This window comes from Mustelus asterias, chromosome 11 (assembly GCF_964213995.1).
Source record: "Mustelus asterias chromosome 11, sMusAst1.hap1.1, whole genome shotgun sequence".
Classification (NCBI taxonomy): Eukaryota; Metazoa; Chordata; class Chondrichthyes; order Carcharhiniformes; family Triakidae; genus Mustelus; species Mustelus asterias.
This window is the reverse complement of record NC_135811.1, coordinates 62,534,883-62,553,722: the sequence shown is the minus strand read 5'-3', so window position 1 is coordinate 62,553,722 and position 18,840 is coordinate 62,534,883. Positions and strand designations below refer to the sequence as shown.

Here is an 18,840-nt window from a genome sequence, read left to right as displayed (position 1 = left end):
ATATCAGCATGAAGTATTCTATAGTTGATGGGTACAGTCAGATACAGAGTAGCTCTGTCAGTTTACCTCAGTAAGTTTTCCGCTAGCTAGCCAGTGTGCCATTTGTTCAATTCACATTATAAGCACCTCAGATCTGTCTGAGTAACAATGCCAGTGAAAACCTAGTGCCCATTTGTGCTGTGAGCCTTTCCCCTCATGGGCGGCACGATGGCACAGTGATTAGCACTGCTGCCTCACAGCACCAGGGACCCGGATTTGATTCCCATTTGGGTCACTGTCTGTGTGGAGTCTGCACGTTCTCCCCGTGTTTGCGTAGGTTTCCTCCGGGTGCTCTGGTTTCCTCCCACAGTTCAAAAGATGTACTGGTTAGGTGCACTGGCCATGCTAAATTCTCCCTCAGTGTACCCGAACAGGCGCCGGAGTGTGGCAACCCGGGGATTTTCACAGTAACTTCATTGCAGTGTGAATGTAAGACTACTTGTGACAATAATAAATAAACAAAACTTTCTAGGACTCTGTACAAACTTTAACTTTAACATTTTAACTTTGCATTAAAAACAAGAGAAATGGGCAGTCAGTCGAATTCCACGCTGTGTTAATGTTATAATAGATTGTAATCAAATTCAGAATCATCGGTTGTCTGGAATGTTTTGACCACACATGCAAATCCAGGAGTGGCCACATGTGGCACTGCAATAAAGTTAATGGTGAAGCTCTGGAGCTTTTCCAGGCTGTACATTAATGGTCCAGTCCCATAACCAGCCACAGTCTGTGCTGTAACCATGTTCTCCGTCAGTCAGGTGTGGGTTTCTTTAACTCCAGGGAATCCTTCATGTACCCTTGGTACTTTCAGTCACTAACTCATTGCAGAGCTACGGCCCTTGTTTATTGATAATGTGGTCTGTTATGGGACTTGGACTAGGCAGAATACATGCTCAGACAATGACACAGATGTTGTTTCTTTTTTCTGAACAGTTTTTCAAAGGTCATGCACAAAACAGTCAAAGAACTGGCCCCAAAATGTGACGTGACATTCCTGTTATCAGAAGATGGTAGCGGAAAGGGCGCTGCCCTTATTACAGCAGTGGCATGTAGACTTCGTGAATCTGGACAGTAAAAGGTCTCCCGGACAGCACCAACTCCTGGAACAGGGGTAGTATTGCATATTCCCTGCACTTTTCTTTTTAATCAGCTATGTCTCCAAGGTCATAGTTGAGGTTTTTGGAGTGTGTTCTGCTGAGCACTGTATAGATAAACATGCAAAAAACTTCCGTATGAAATGCCAAAAAGAACTGCAGCGACACACACGTAAATTAGAGGCTGCTGGATTTGCAGAAATCCCAATCTTTCTGTGCTCTGTATCAGCTCCAGTTTTGTGCTTATTGTCACCCAAATACACTCGCTTTTAAACTGTCTCTTCATTGAATTTCCTTAGGCTGTTGAAGGAGATGAAACTGGAATCGAGTCTCTTCACCGGCTTTGTTGTCACTGTACAACATTAATTAACAAAGATATTCTGATTTACCTCTGTTATATAATTTTGTGAAGTATTGTGTTGTGTCTTAACAAAGGTATATATATTTGGTAACTTAAAATTCCCCTGAGAAATGAAAGCCGTTGTTAAAAATCTGAAACACATTTTCAGGAACTGTAGTTGAGCATTGGTTGTGTTACACATTGCTGTCACCTCTTGTAGGCAAGTCTATTAAGATCTGTGTGAAATGCATGCCTTATTGACATAGCAAAACCTTTAATTTTATACACTCTTGTAGAGGCGCACATGTTTTAAAGTGACATTGTGAATACATTAAACTTGATCTAATGTGCTTCATGTAGAACAATGTGATGTGTTTGTGAGAACTTGATAGGGAACTTTACAAGACTTGACAAAACACTGATAGGGTGCTAACCACCAGTACTGGAGACACAAGTGGGTGCTTAGGGCAGAGTTGGCAATATATTAGGGATTGGACATGTTACAATGGGATGTCTACAGCGCTGCATTGAAGCTAAGTAAGTACTGGAGGTAAGTACTAAGGTAAGTACTGGAGCCAATGATTACTCAACAATTGATGCACACAGTTCTTGACAACCTGGGAAATCTTATTTAAATAGTTTCAATGCAAAGGATCTTCTGAATTCAACAAAGTGTTAATGAAGGAATGAAGCAAATGTGGTGATGTTAACACTTAAACCTGCTCTTCACATAGTTCCTCTGAAAGTTCTGTCTCTAATTAAAACAAGTACGACCTCCAATGTCAAATCATTCACTACACTATGGCGTAGAAGTGAGATAGAAATTTCAAAGGAACCGCCAACACTCATTTGCTCTCCTTAGCCAGAGAGGGAGATTGCTTCTAACAGAGTGCTGTGTAAGGAATGCAATCACATTCCGATATAACTCCCCGCATGAAGATATCATTGTCAGCTTGGCTCTCCTGCCCCGAGACCAAGGGCAATGCTAATCCGGTCAGATGCTTCAGTATCATGCTGGATAATGGGGGAGGGGGCATGAGTAGAGAGTGGGAATAGGGGCTCATGGGAGAGACCAGGGAAATGTGGACTCTGGGGAACAGAGGAGACTGCTGGGGGGTGGAGTGGGGAACAGGGCCTTGGGATAGAGCAAGGGTACCTTGGAACGGGACCTCCTTCATTTTTCTGATCTCAAACTGGGAAATAAGAACATAAGAAATAGGAGCAGGAGTAGGCCATCTAGCCCCTCGAGCCTGCCCCGCCATTCAATAAGATCATGGCTGATCTGACGTGGATCAGTACCACTTACCCGCCTGATCCCCATAACCCTTAATTCCCTTACCGATCAGGAATCCATCCATCCGCGCTTTAAACATATTCAGCGAGGTAGCCTCCACCACCTCAGTGGGCAGAGAATTCCAGAGATTCACCACCCTCTGGGAGAAGAAGTTCCTCCTCAACTCTGTCTTAAACCGACCCCCCTTTATTTTGAGGCTGTGTCCTCTAGTTTTAACTTCCTTACTAAGTGGAAAGAATCTCTCCGCCTCCACCCTATCCAGCCCCTGCATTATCTTATAAGTCTCCATAAGATCCCCCCTCATCCTTCTAAACTCCAACGAGTACAAACCCAATCTCCTCAGCCTCTCCTCATAATCCAAACCCCTCATCTCCGGTATCAACCTGGTGAACCTTCTCTGCACTCCCTCCAATGCCAATATATCCTTCCTCATATAAGGGGACCAATACTGCACACAGTATTCCAGCTGCGGCCTCACCAATGCCCTGTACAGGTGCATCAAGACATCCCTGCTTTTATATTCTATCCCCCTCGCAATATAGGCCAACATCCCATTTGCCTTCTTGATCACCTGTTGTACCTGCAGACTGGGCTTTTGCGTCTCATGTACAAGGACCCCCAGGTCCCTTTGCACGGTAGCATGTTTTAATTTGTTTCCATTGAGATAGTAATCCCATTTGTTATTATTTCCTCCAAAGTGTATAACCTCGCATTTCTCAACGTTATACTCCATTTGCCATATCCTCGCCCATTCACTCAGCCTGTCCAAATCTCTCTGCAGATCTTCTCCGTCCTCCACACGATTCACTTTTCCACTTATCTTTGTGTCGTCTGCAAACTTCGTTACCCTACACTCCGTCCCCTCCTCCAGATCATCTATATAAATGGTAAACAGTTGCGGCCCGAGTACCGATCCCTGCGGCACGCCACTAGTTACCTTCCTCCAACTGGAAAAACACCCATTTATTCCGACTCTTTGCTTCCTGTCGGATAGCCAGTCCCCAATCCACTTTAACACACTACCCCCAACTCCGTGTGCCCTAATCTTCTTCAGCAGCCTTTTATGGGGCACCTTATCAAACGCCTTTTGGAAATCCAAAAACACCGCATCCACCGGTTCTCCTCCATCAACCGCCCTAGTCACATCTTCATAAAAATCCAACATGTTCGTCAAGCACGACTTTCCCCTCATGAATCCATGCTGCGTCTGATTGATCGAACCATTTCTATCCAGATGCCCTGCTATCTCCTCTTTAATAATGGATTCCAGCAAATTCCCCAAACTTTTCTCTGCCTCTCCTTCCACTTTTTAAATATTCCATAAAACCCCTACAGTATAGAAAGAGGCCATTCAGCTCTTAGATTCTGCACTTATTCTTGGAAAGAGTACCTTACCCCTGTCTCTGTGGCACAGTGGAGAGGGGCAGGAGACTGGCCACTTGCATGGAGGCTCAGGACCAAAAGGGAAAGTCAATGATGGGGGCAGGGGGTGTGGAGAGGGGGCCGGAGCCTGGTGTCCTGGGTGTGATTGGGGAAGAGGGACAGTGGTAGGAACAGTCAGTCAAAGTAAGAAAATGAGGGGCTAAGAAGGCAGTGTTGCTACTGTCCACATGTGGGTCGATCTCAGGGTGTTGGCTGGCCAAGTCCTTACAGGGGTTTGAGTTTATTTGCAACATTGAAACCATCCCTGTTAAGATTAATCTCGATGTGGACAACCTGGGAGCTCTGAAAGCTTGTGTGGCTTTTGCTACCAAATAAACCTGTTGGACTTTAACCTGGTGTTGTTAAACTTCTTACTAAGATTAATCTCAGGCAATGTTTTTGACATAGCATAGAAAGGAAGGACAGCTGAACCTGCAAATTCAGTCATGTCCCACAGAGTGATGAGTACAACACTGGACACTAACCTGACCATTCAATAAAGTACGAACAAAAATTTACATCATTGTTTTGTCCACAATAAAGAAATGTCTCTAACTCCCCTGTAACTCGGAGGCGTATCTATATATTTAACTCTGACTGAAGTAGCCCCAGCAAATAACAATGTTTTCCATGCATGCTGCCGGCACTTAACATTTTCATTGGAATCGTGTGGGATCTGGGAAAAAGCAAGAGAGCGGGAATGGTGCTCACTTCCAGTTATGCTGTCAGGAACAGCATGCCACTGACAAAACTCTAGCCCTCATTTCACCTCTATATTACTCCCACCCTGACCAACCAAACCTTCTTTCCCACCATGTTCTCCCTCTTCCCACCTCAATCCATCTTCTTCCCCATCCTCAGTTTTTCTCTTCACTTGCTTGTGGGGAATTCCCTGGTTGTTGGAGTTTCCCATGCAACAGCTGCAGGTATGAAACCACAAACAAAGTTCTTGAACTGGAGATCAAACCTTCATAAGGTAAATGCAATAACATTTGTCAAAGTCATGTGATTGTATGTCCTGTGATGTTTCAGGAGGGACAGGGAAGGAGGCAAAAGAGGTGGGGGAGTGGCACTGTTGATCAGGGATAGTGTCATGGCTGTAGAAAAGATGGATGCCACAGAGGGATTGTCTACGGAATCTCTGTGGGTGGATGTTCGCAACAGGAAGGGGTGAATAACTTTACTGGGTGTTTTCTATAGGCCGCCCAATAGTAGCAGCGATGTGGAGGAGCAGATTGGGAAGCAGATCCTGGAGAGATGTGATAATAACAGCGTGGTCGTGATAGGAGATTTTAATTTCCCAAATATCGATTGAATTATCCCTAGGGTAAGGGGTTTAGATGGGGAGGAGTTTGTTAGGTGTGTTCAGGAGGGCTTCCTGACACAGTATGTGGATAAGCCTACAAGAGGAGAGGCTGTACTTGATTTGGTATTAGGGAAATGAACCTGGGCAGGTGTCAGATCTCTGTGGGAGAGCATTTTGGGGATAGTGATCATAATTCTATCTCCTTTACATGAGCATTGGAGAGAGATAGGATCAGTCAAGCTAGGAAAGTGTTTATTTGGAGTAAGGGCAATTATGAGGCTATTAGGCAGGAAATTAGAGGCATAAATTGGAAGGAGGTTTTCTCAGGGAAATGTACAGAAGAAATGTGGCAGATTTTCAAGGAACATTTGTCTGGAACTCTGCACAGCAACGTTCCAATGAGACAGGGGAATTATGGTAGGTTACAGGAACCATGGTGCACGAAAGCTGTAACGAATTTAGTCAAGAAGAAAAGAAAAGCCTACAAAAGGTTCAGGGAGCTAGGTAATGTTAGAAATCTAGGAGAGTATACGACTAGTAGGAAGGAACTTAAGAGGGAAATTAGAAGAGCAAGAAGGGGCCATGAGAAGGCCTTGGCAGACAGGATAAAGGAAAACCCCAAGGCATTCTACAAGTATGTTAAGGGCAAGAAGATAAGATGTGAAGGAGTAGGACCTATCAAATGTGACGGTGGAAAAGTCTGTATAGAACCGGTAGAAATAGCAGAGGTACTCAATGAATACTTTGCTTCAGTATTCACAGTGGAAAAGGATCTTGGTAGTTGCAGTACAGACTTGCAGTGGACTGAGGAGATTGAGCATGTGGACATTAGGGGAGAGGATGTGTTGGAGCTTTTGAAAAGCATCAAGTTAGATAAATCGCCGGGACCGGATGGGATGTACCCCAGGTTACTGTGGGAGGCGAGGGAAGAGATTGCTGAGCCTCTGGCGATGACCTTTGCGTCATCAATGGAGACGGGAGAGGTTCCGGAGGATTGGAGGATTGCGGATGTGGTTCCATTATTCAAGAAAGGGAGAAGAGATAGCCCAGGAAATTATAGACCAGTGAGTCTAACCTCAGTGGTTGGTAAGTTGATGGAGAAGACCCTGAGAGGCTGGATTTATGAACATCTGGAGAGGAACAGTATGATCAGAAATAGCCAGCACAGCTTTGTCCAAGGCAGATCATGCCTTACGAGCCTAATTGAATTTTTTGAAGATGTAACTGGACATATAGAACCATGGAAAATTACAGCTCAGTTACAGGCCTTTTGGCCCTTCTTGTCTGTGCCGAACCATTTTATGCCTAGTCCCACTGACCTGCACTTGGACCATATCCTTCCACACCCCTCTCATCCATGAACCCGTCCAAGTTTTTCTTAAATGTTAAAAGTGACCCCGCATTTACCACTTTATCCGGCAGCTCATTCCACACTCCCACCACTCTCTGCGTGAAGAAGCCCCCCCTAATATTCCCTTTAAACTTTTCTCCTTTCACCCTTAACCCATGCCCTCTGGTTTTTTTCTCCCCTAGCCTCAGCGGAAAAAGCCTGCTATATAGACGAGGGAAGAGCGGTAGATGTAGTTTATATGGATTTCAGCAAGGCGTTTGATAAGGTGCCCCATGCAAGGCTTATTGAGAAAGTGAAGGGGCATGGGATACAAGGGGACGTTGCTTTGTGGATTCAGAACTGGCTTGCCCACAGAATGCAAAGAGTGGTTGTAGATGGGTCTTTTTCAGCATGGAGGTCAGTCACCAGTGGAGTGCCCCAGGGATCTGTTCTGGGACCCTTGGTCTTTGTGATTTTTATAAATGACCTGGATGAGGAAGTGGAAGGATGGGTTGGCAAGTTTGCTGATGACACAAAGGTTGGTGGTGTTGTGGATAGTGTAGAGGGATGTCAGCAGTTGCAACGAGACATAGATAAGATGCAAGACTGGGCGGAGAAGTGGCAGATGGACTTCAACCCAGATAAGTGTGTGGTGGTTCATTTTGGCAGGTCGAATAGGATGAAAGAATATAATAAGGGTAAGATGCTTGGCAGTGTGGAAGACCCGGGTACGGGTTCATAGGACACTCAAAGCAGCATCGCAGGTAGAGGCTGTAATTAAGAGGGCGTATGGAATACTGGCCTTCATCAATAGAGGAATTGAGTTTAGAAATCGGGAGATAATGCTGCAGCTGTATAGGACCCTGGTCAGACCTCACCTGGAGTACTGTGCCCAGTTCTGGTCGCCTCATTACAGAAAGGATGTGGAAGCCATAGAAAGGGTGCAGAGGAGATTTTCAAGGATGTTGCCTGGATTAGATGGCATGCCTTATGATAGGTCTTTTCTCCTTGGAGAGGCCAAGGATGAGAGGTGACCTGATAGAGGTGTATAAGATGTTGAGAGGTATTGATAGAGTGAATTCTCAGAGGCTTTTACCCAGGGCTGAAGTGGTTGCCACAAGAGGTCACAGGTTTAGGGTGTTGGGGAGTAGGTACAGAGGAGACATTCGGGGTAAGTTTTTCACTCAGAGGGTGGCGGGTGTGTGGAATCGGCTGCCAGCAGTGGTGGTGGGGGTGGATTCGATAGGGTCTTTTAAGAGACTTTTGGATAAGTTCATGGAAGTCAGTAAGATAGAGAGTTATAGGTAAGCCTAGTAGGTCGGGACATGTTCGGCGCAACTTGTGGGCTGAAGGGCCTGTTTGTGCTGTAGCTTTTCTATGTTCTAACCCCACTTTCCAGGTCAAAATTCTTTGGCCCTGTTCAAAGAGCAAGAAAGTTCTTCCAGTGAAATGGTCAATATTTATCCTTCGTCTGATACTTTATCGCACTGCCGTTTGTAGGAACTGGCTTAATTTAACTTGGGTTCTACATTTCCTTAGAAACTACATTGCAAAAATACTTGATTGGTTATGAATTGTTTAGTGACGTTAAAGGAACAATAAAAATTACAAGTCATTGTCAGAAATCGTGTAGTACTATAGGACCTTTATCTCAGAATCATACAGCCATAGAAAGAAAATATTCAACTGGAATTATCCAGTCAGTTCCACTCCTGTTTGAATGAACTTGCACAGCGCTTTCAGGCAATGTGTTCCACAAAAGTTGTTTTAAACAACATACACCACAGCGGCACAGTGGTTAGCACAGCGCCAGGGACCCAGGTTCAATTCTAGCCTTGGGTCACTGTCTGTGTGGAGTTTGCACATTCTCCCAATGTTTGCATGGGTTTCCTCTGGGTGCCCTGGTTTCCTCCCAAAGTCCAAAGATGTGCAGGTTAGGTTGATTGGCCATGCTAAATTGCCACTTAGTGTCAGGGGGATTAGCAGAGTAAATGTGTGGGGTTTACAGGAATAGGTCTTGGGCGGGATTGTTGTCGGTGCAGGCCCGTTAGGCCCAATGGCCTCCTTCTGCACTACAGGGATTCTATAACTATTTCCTTATGTCGCCTCTGGATCTTGTCAATTCCCTCAAGTTTGGTTACAGACCCTTCTTGTACTGGGAATAGCTTCTCTTCATTTACTCTATCAAAATCCTTCATGTTTTGAACATCTCTATTAAATCTGCCCTTAACCCTCCTATTCCAAGGACAATAATTGCAGCTTCTCCAATCGCTCCACATTAACTGAACTTCCTCATCCCAGCACCATTCTAGGGAATCTCTGCAGCTCCTTCCCCTGCACCTTGACATCCCTGAAGTGTAGTGCAACAAATTGAACAGTGCCTATGATTCAACAAAACGTTACATCTGAGCATACCCAGTGCTTTAACGTACCTTCCTCACCTTTGCACATTGCTATATTAATAAAGACAAGGGTTGCAATCTTGTGCCCTCCCCCATGGTGAGGGAGGGGAAGGTGGCACGTGAGGACTTTCCCAACGCAACAAAGAGAGAAAAGCTCAGCAGGTCTGACAGCATCTGTGGAGAGAAAATAGAGGCAATGTTTTGTGTCTAAATGACCCTTCATCAGAAAGTCAGTTCCATGTCGAAACATTGGCTCTATATCTACAGAGGTTGTCAGACCTGCTGAGATTTTCCAGCATTTTCTGTTTTGCTTCAGATTCCAGCATCTGCAGTATTTTGCTTTTTGCTTAGGACTTTCCCAACTCCACCCCGATGAAGTCTGTTGCAGGAAAGCCTGTGGGCAGCCTTCCAGCCCCATCACCAGCTGAGAACCTAAAGTAGGTAATTAATGACCATCTGAGGGCCACATCATGCTGTTGCTTGTATTCATCCGGTGGGGAGGGGGTACTGTGCAGGGAGCAATATAGGGTCATTCCAGGGTAATATCCTCGAAAGGTATTCAGCCTCTCAGAAGCAGCCCTGGCCTTAGCTGCTGATCCCCCTACCTCACAGTCTCTTTCCTGCTAGTCACCTGTGCTGAGTCCTACCTCGTGCCTCTGGTGGATGTGGTACCAGTAGCAGCTACTGCCCCCTGGTGGCTCTGACATTGTGAAGCTGCTGTCTTCTGATTGGCTGGCAGCTTCCCCACCCACCATCCCAGGGTCCTTGATAGCTGCTGGCCTGTTAATGCCCAGGTGGCACAAAATACAGCAAGCTTTCAAGAAAAGAGACAATGCAGGGATCCTGTCTGCTTCCCAGGTACAGTCAACACAGAGGCTCTTCCCATGGATTCCATTTGCTTTGTTAACAGCTGTGTTCAGCCACTTCCCAAGATTTGTGTACATACAGCTGAATTCGCTGTCACTATACCGCCTTAAAAATTGTACCATCTGGGTTATATTGCTTTTCCTCAATCTTCCTACCAAAATGCACAACTTTACAATTCTGTCCATTAGGTTTCCTCCGCCACATGTTTTCCCATTTCATCAGTCTACCTATCTTCTGAAGTATCTTAGCATCCTCCCCACTGTTCAGCACATTTTCAAGTCTTGTGTTATCTGCAAACTTTTAATTAATTCCCTGAATATCATTGAAACTGGAAGCAGGAGGAGGCCATTCAGCCCTTCGAGCCTGCTCTGCCGTTCATTTTGACCATGGCTGATCATCAAATTCAATATCCTGATCCTCCCTTCCTCCCCATATCCCTCGATCCCTTTAGCCCCAAGAGCTACATTTAATTTCTTCTTGAGATCACACAACATTTTGTCCTCAACTACACTCTGTGGTAGTGAATTCCACGCATTCACCACTCTATGCAAAGAAATTTCTCCTCACCTCAGTCCTAAAAGCTTTACACCTTATCCTCAAACTATGATCCCTAGTTCTGGAGACCGCCCCCCCAAGCATCGGGAACATTCTTTCTGTATCTATCCTGTCTAACCCTGTTAGAATTTTATAAGTTTCTATTAGATCCCCTCTCGCTCTTCTAAATTCCAGTGAATACAATCCTAATCAACTTAGTCTCTCCTCATATGACAGCTGCCATCCCAGGAATCAGCCGGTATAGCAAGGACATCCTTCCTCAGATAGGGACACCAAAACTGCACACAATACACCAGGTGTAGCCTCACCAACGCCCTATACAATTGCAGCAAAACGTTCCTATCCCTATACTCAAATCCTCTCACTATGATGGCCAACATACCACTTGCCTTCTTTACTGACTGCTGTACCTGAGCACTTGCTTTCAGTGACTGATGCATGCGGACTCCAAGGTCTCGCTGAGTATTCACCTCTCTCAATTTACACCCATTCAAATAATAATGTCTTCCTATTATTGCTACCAAAGTGGATAACCTCACATTTATCCACATTATACTGCATCTGCCATGCACATGCCCACACACTCAGCCTGTCCAAATCATGCTGAAGCGTCTCTGCATCCTTCTCACAGCTCACCCTCCCACTCAACTGTACCATCTGCAAATTTGGAGATAATACATTCAGTTCCCTCGTCCAAATCATTAACATTATAATGTGAACAGTTGGGGTCCCACCACAGAAATCTGCAACAACCCATTAGTCACTGTTTGCCAGTCGGAAAAACCTCATTTACGCTTCCTATCTGCTAACCAGCTTTCTAACCATCTCAAAACATTACCTGCAATCCCATGCGCTTTACATAGTAGTCTTTAATATATATCAAATAAGATACAGTAGTCCCAACCCTGACCTCTAGGGGACACCACTGTATCCAACCCTCCAGTTTTAAAAGTCTACCCTGGAAGTGTTTGATGGGGACAGTGTAGAGGGAGCTTTACTCTGTATCTAATCTCGTGCTGTACCTGTCCTGGGAGTGTTTGATGGGGCAGTGTAGAGGGAGCTTTACTCTGTATCTAATCTCGTGCTGTACCTGTCCTGGGAGTGTTTGATGGGGACAGTGTAGAGGGAGCTTTACTCTGTATCTAATCTCGTGCTGTACCTGTCCTGGGAGTGTTTGATGGGGACAGTGTAGAGGGAGCTTTACTCTGTATCTAACCTCGTGCTGTATCTGTCCTGGGAGTGTTTGATGGGGACAGTGTAAATAACCTGTCAGCATTTAGCATTAATATGGGCACAAAATTCACAAAAGCAAGTATAAAATCTGTCAGTTTTTTGGTATGTGATTCAAGCAGAGAAAGGCAGCAGAACCTGGCACACTCTACCATTTGCTGACCTTTCGGTTGAGGAAATGACTTTCAATAGCTTTGCTTTGTAATCAGAAACTCACAGCTCTCCATTATATCAGATATGAAAACATTTACTTTCCATTTCATGGTTGCTGAGTAGAGGGGTCAAGGGCACGATATGATTTCCACGTTAATGCAGTTTTAATCCAGCTCTGTTTGATGAAGCAGCTGATAACTAAATTGGGAGCACCAGCAGTCAGCACAAATTGAGCAAGTTAACAGTTTATCATTACCTGAGCAGGGAAATTCCACCCACTGCACAAAGGTCTCAAATTACAGCCAGCCTTGTCTGTTTCATTCTCACCTCTGAGTTACAAGCCCATTCCAGAGATTTGGGCATATAATCTCATCTAACAAACTGGGGCACATTAGCAGCAAGAGCAGAACATTCAGTGTTGTTATTAATGCTAAGCAGGGTATAGAACAACAATTTATATTTAGATGATGCCTTGAATAAAATGTCCCTCTACACAGGAGCATTATAAAATAGCATTAGACACCGAGCAATAAAGGGAGATATTAGGTCAAATACCCAAAAGCTTGGTCAAAGAGAGATTTTAAAATGGAAAGTGAGGTTGGGAGTGGGAGAAATGTTGGGAGGGAATTCCGTAAAATCATAAGAGTTGGAGCAGAAGTAGGCCATACCCATCGTGCCTGCTCAACCATTTAAAGAGATCATGAATGATCTGATGTGATAATCTTCAACTCCATTTTGCCACCTTATCTCCATAAACCCTGAATCACTTACTGATTTAGGAATGTATCTCGGCCTTGAACATACTTAAACCAGCCTCTACAGCTCTGCGGTAAAGAATGCCACAGATTCACTACTCTTGGAGAAGAAATTCCTCCTCATCTCTGTCTTAAATGGGCAACCCCTTTCTCTGACATCACGCCTTCTGGTCCCAGCCTCTCCTACAAAGGGAAACAACCTCTCAGCGTCTACCCTGTCAAGCTTGCTGAGAATCCTATATGTTTCAGTAGGGTCACTTCTCATTCTAAACTCCAATGAACACAGGTCCAACCTACTCAACCCCTCCTCATAAAATCTCTCCATGCCCGGGATCAACCTGGTGAACCTTCTCTGGACTACCTCCAATGCCAGTATATCTTTCCTTAGATAAGGGGATCAAAACTGTTCACAGTATTCCAGATCTGGTCTAGCTAGTGCCTTGTATAGTTTTAGCAAGAATTCCCTATTTTTATACTCCATTCCCCTTAAAATAAAGGACAACATTCCATTTACCTTCCCTATTACCTCCTGAACTTGCATGTTAGCTTTTTGCGATTTATGCACAAGAACCCCCAAATCCCTCTGTGCTTTCTGCAGTCTTTCTCCATTTAAATAATACTCAGCTCCTTTATTCTTCCTACCAAAGTGCACAACCAAGGAGGAGGCTCCACAAATCTCCCCATCCTCAGTGAGAGGGGATGCCAGCAAAAATATTATTGTGTAAGCAGTTTTAACAATCTTCAGTCAGAAGGGCTGAGCGGATGATCCATCTCAACCTCCTCCAGTGGTCCCCAGCGTCACAGATGCCAGTCTTCAGCCAATTTGTTTCACTCCAGGTGATATCAAGAAACAGCTGAAGACACTGATACTGCAAAGGCAATGGGCCCTGGCAATAGTACTGAAGACTCATGCTCCAAAACTTGCTGCATCCCTAGCCAAGCTGTTCCAGTACAGCTCCATCCCTGTGGAAAATTACCCAGGTGTGTCCTGTATACAATAAATAGGATAAATCCAACCCAGTCCATTACCGCCGCATTAGTCTACCCTTGATCATCAGTAATGTTGTGGACAGGATCAACAGCACTAGCAGGTGACACTTCTAAAGTAATACCTGCTCACTGATGCTCAGTTTGGGTTTTTTATATGCCCTCATTATCTCCTGATTTATTCTCCATTCTACAGTATAGCTCTTGCATTAGTATAGGCCACCAGTATCTTCTTCCCCATATTATTCCTTCCAACCATATGGATTCTACATCTTCCGATCCACGACCATTTCTTGCTATTGTACTTATTCCGTCTCATACTAACAAAGTTACCCACCACCCTTTCCTTCCTGCCTGTCCTTAAGAAAAGCCACATACCCCTGAATATTTAGTTCCCAGCTTTTATCTCCTTGTAACTATGTCTCTATAATGGCTATAAGATTAGAAACATAGAAAGAAACATAGAAAAACTACAGCACAAAACAGCACAAATTGTACCCATTCATCTCAATTCGTGCCGTTCATTCATTTATTTTGTGCCAAATACTGCGTGCATTTCTGTAAAGATTAATTTTGCCTTTTTAGCAGTTTTTCCCTTTTTAACCTTATTCGTTGCTTTTTTTAAATGTTTGTATACTCTGTCCCTTCTTTATCATTACTTAAATATCTGCTTTGTATTACTGCCATATCCTTTTACTTTGTAAGCCTACATATCCCCTCTCCAGAACCATCCCACCCTCCCTCTATTTAGTTTAAAACCCTCTCTACTTCCCTAGTTATTCAGTTTGCAAGAACACTGGTCCCAGCACATTTCAGATGTAGGTCGTCCTAATGGTACAGCCCCCGCTTTCCCCAAAATTGATGCCAGTGCCTCACAAACCAAAACCTTCTTCACCCACACCCATCTTTGAGCCACTTATCTCTCTAAATTTATGCACCCTATGCTAATTTGCATGCGGTTCAGGTAATAACAGTAAGAAGTTTAACAACACCAGGTTAAAGTCCAACAGGTTTATTTGGTAGCAAAAGCCACACAAGCTTTCATAGAAATCATAGAAACCCTACAGTGCAGAAGGAGGCCATTCGGCCCATCGAGTCTGCACCGACCACAATCCCACCCAGGCCCTACCCCCACATATTTACCCACTAACCCCTCTAACCTACGCATCCCAGGACTCTAAGGGGCAATTTTTTTTTTAACCTGGCTAATCAACCTAACCCGCACATCTTTGGACTGTGGGAGGAAACCGGAGCACCCGGAGGAAACCCACGCAGACACGAGGAGAATGTGAAAATTCCACACAGACAGTGACCCGAGCCGGGAATCGAACCCGGGACCCTGGAGCTGTGAAGCAGCAGTGCTAACCACTGTGCTACTGTGCCGCCCGGGGCCTTAGCTTGTGGCTTTTGCTACCAAATAAACCTGTTGGACTTTAACCTGGTGTTGTTAAACTTCTTACTGTGTTTACCCCAGTCCAACCCCGGCATCTCCACATCATGTAATAATCCAGAGATAATAACCTTGGAGGTTTTGTTGTTAAATTTAGTGCCTCGCTCCTCAAACTCTCCAAGCAGAACCTCTTTCTTCATTCTGCCTATGTCATTGGTGACATGAACCACGGCAACAGGATCCTTCCCCTCGTACTACAAGTTCCTTTCCAGCCTGGAGCAGACGTCCTGAACCTTGGCATTGGGCAGGTAACACATCCATCTAGACTCTTGCTCTTTGCTCTTGTTCTCTTTGCAGAGAACAGTGTCAATTACCCTCACTATACTGTCCCTGACTACCACTACATTGTTATATACTCCCACCACTTGAATGGCATCTTACTCCCAGTGCCATGGTCAGTCAGCTCATCCACCCTGCAGCCCCACTCTCATCCAAAAAGCTGAGTGAAACTCGAACCTGATGGACAATTGCAGAGGCTGACACTTCTGCACTCGAGTCTCCTTACCTGCCTCAGCTGCAGTCACACCGTCCTGTACCTGACCACTTTCCAAACTGGAACAGTCTATCCTAAGGGGTGTAACTGCTTTCCGAGGCAAAGCATCCAGGTAACTCTCCCTGATGTATCACAGTGTCTGCAGCTCAGCCCGCAATTTAATGACTCTGAGTCAAATTTCCTCAAGCCGCAAACACGTACTGCAGATGTTTTTGCCCTGGATCACAATGTTATCCAGGAGTGGCATGGCAACACTGCTGCCTCACAGCTCCAGGGATCTGGGTTCAATTCCCGGCTTGGGTATCTGTCTGTGTTGGGTTTTCTCCGGGTGCTCCGGTTTCCTCCAAAGATGTGCGGGTTAGATGCATTGGCCATGCTAAATTGACCCTAGTGTGTTCCAGGGTCTCCACATCATGTTCCAGGATGCGCAGGTTAGAGGTAATTGCGGGGTAAATATGTGGGGTTGTGGGGACGGGCCTGGGTGGGATTGTGGTAGGTGCAGACTCGATGGGCCGAATGGCCTCCTTCTGCACTGTAAGGATTCTATGAATCTATTCTATTCTATGAATCTCCTATATGCCTTGACATCATCTGTCCGGCCATCCTTTAATGTGTTTTTCCTTAATTAAGTTATTTCCTTATTTATGGTGCTTGGCAATTTATTAAATAGCCACCAGTTGTGACCTTTTTAAACCCTAGGAATAGCGTAGAACTCCAACTTCACACTTACAGCTTCAATCATGTTTTCTCCATATCTACCATCACCCCCTCTCCATCCTCTCCATCCTCAATCACACTCTCCCAATCTTCAACCTCCCACTCTCCCCCTTCAATTGCACTCTCTCCACCTTCAATCGCACTCTCTCCACCTTCAATCACACTCCCTCTATCTTCAATCACACTCCCTCTATCTTCAATCACACTCCCTCTATCTTCAATCTCCCACTCTCCACCTTCAATCACACTCCCTCTATCTTCAATCACACTCCCGCTATCTTCAATCACACTCCCTCTATCTTCAATCACACTCCCTCTATCTTCAATCACACTCCCTCTATCTTCAATCACACTCCCTCTATCTTCAATCTCCCACTCTCCACCTTCAATCACACTCCCTCTATCTTCAATCACACTCCCTCTATCTTCAATCACACTCCCTCTATCTTCAATCACACTCCCTCTATCTTCAATCACACTCCCTCTATCTTCAATCACACTCCCTCTATCTTCAATCACACTCCCTCTATCTTCAATCACACTCCCTCTATCTTCACGCTAAGTTTTTAAAATAAGTTTATTTATTAATCACAAGTAGGCTTACAGTGACCAGATTCTCACCAAACAGCTAACTCCTTTTCCTGTGGTAGACTAAGAACCAATCCAAACTTGCATACTAATCCTTGGTGCACTCCATTTACTTTGCTTACATCAGCACTATTCTATTTTGGATTACTTGTATCATCGTACTATAATCGGCTCAAACTTTTCTTTATTCCAGAGCCAAGTTTTTCACATTCTGCCCTTTACACTGAGCACTTCCCAGCCAATCAACTTATCAGTTTCTTGTGACCACATGGCTGTCTGTTTATTTTAGGGTGGCACAGTGGTTAGCACTGCTGCCTCACAGCACCAGGGACTCAGGTTCAATTCCCAGTTTCGGTCACTGTCTGTGTGGAGTTTGCACATTCTCCCCCTGACTGCGTGGGTTTCCTCTGGGTGCTCCGGTTTCCTCCCACACTCCAAAGATGCACAGGTTAGGTGAATTGGCCATGGTGAATTGGCCCTTAGTGTCAGGGGGATTAGCAGGCTAAATATGTGGGATTACGGGGATTGGACCTGGGTGGGATTGTGGTCGGTGCAGGCCCAATGGGCCTAATGGCCTCCTTCTGCACTGTAGGGATTCTATGATTCCCCCAGCAGCTGAGACACTCACCAAATAACTTCTGCAACAGGCTAAGACCACTTTTTGAACTGCATATGAGTCAGGATGAGGTTTCTCCTACTTGGGGCCTAGTGGTGGAGCAATTCTAATTGAAGATGCATCAAAGGGCAGAATTAGTTGGGCACAGAGATTTCAGAAGGTTGTGAGCCTGGAGGAAATCACAGATACGGAGCGGATGAAGCCAAGGAGAAATTTGAAAATACAGATGAGAATTTTAAGATCAAGATGCTTGCTTGATTGATAAACCAAGTCCAATTCCCTTGTCCTACATTGGCTGAGTTAAGGCGCAGGCAGCAGAGTTTTGGATCGCTTGAAGCTTTCAAGGATAATATGGATGACCAGCCAGGACAACACTGGAATACCCGAGTCCAGAAGTAACAATAGCATGGAAGAGAATTTCAGTAACTGATGAAACAATGGATAAATTGAACAATGATGCAGAGATAAAAAATAGGCAGTCTTAGAATTAATACAATAGGAAGTCGAACCTAGCTCGGGATCAAATGTAACACAACATTGTGAACAGACTGGTTTAACGTCAGACTGTTGCCAGTGAGTGGAATGAAGTCAGACATTGGGGGATGGAGTTGGAGTGGGGTCTGAAAACAATGACTTCCATCTTCCCAATGGAGAACATTTCTGCTCATGGTGTACAATGTTGGCTAAGCAATCTGATAACTTAGCAACAGTGGAGGAATAGTTGAGAGAAATGAGTGTCATCGACCTTTATATGAAAATTAATGCTGTACTTTCAGATGGTGAGGGGCAGTATGTAGATGAGAAATAGGAGGGGCCAAGGGTTGAACCTTGCACTGGAGGTAACAGAGCAGGAACAGGGAGGGAAACCTTCAAGGCTAACAGTGATCATAATATGGTTGAATTTCACATTCAGTTTAAAGTAAGAAGAGTGAATCTAAGACAAGTGTCTTAAAATTAAGTAAGGACAATTATGAGGAATTAAGACGGAGCTGGTTAAAATAAACGGAAATGAGGTTAAGGGATAGGTCAACAGAGATGGGTGGTAAACCTTTAAGGAGATACTTCAGAATACTCTGAAAAGATATATTCCAGTGAAAAGTCACCATCTGTAGCTAACTAAAGAAGTTAATGGAAGTATCAATTTGAAAGAAAATGCGATGATTCCACAAAGATAACCGGCAGGTCAGAAGATTGGACAG

General features: G+C 44.7%; 1 protein-coding gene across 3 annotated transcripts in view; it reads left to right on the top strand.

The window, feature by feature from the left end:
* hk1 (hexokinase 1) overlaps nt 1-1,826 on the top strand; it is a 135,408-nt gene extending 133,582 nt beyond the window's left edge. For all 3 annotated transcript variants that reach the window (XM_078223677.1, XM_078223678.1, XM_078223679.1), the window contains one exon: nt 976-1,826. In XM_078223677.1, coding sequence (XP_078079803.1) covers nt 976-1,117 — 142 coding nt within the window. In that variant the 3' untranslated portion in view covers nt 1,118-1,826. The remainder of the gene's footprint in view (nt 1-975) is intronic.
* Nucleotides 1,827-18,840: the final 17,014 nt, after the last annotated feature.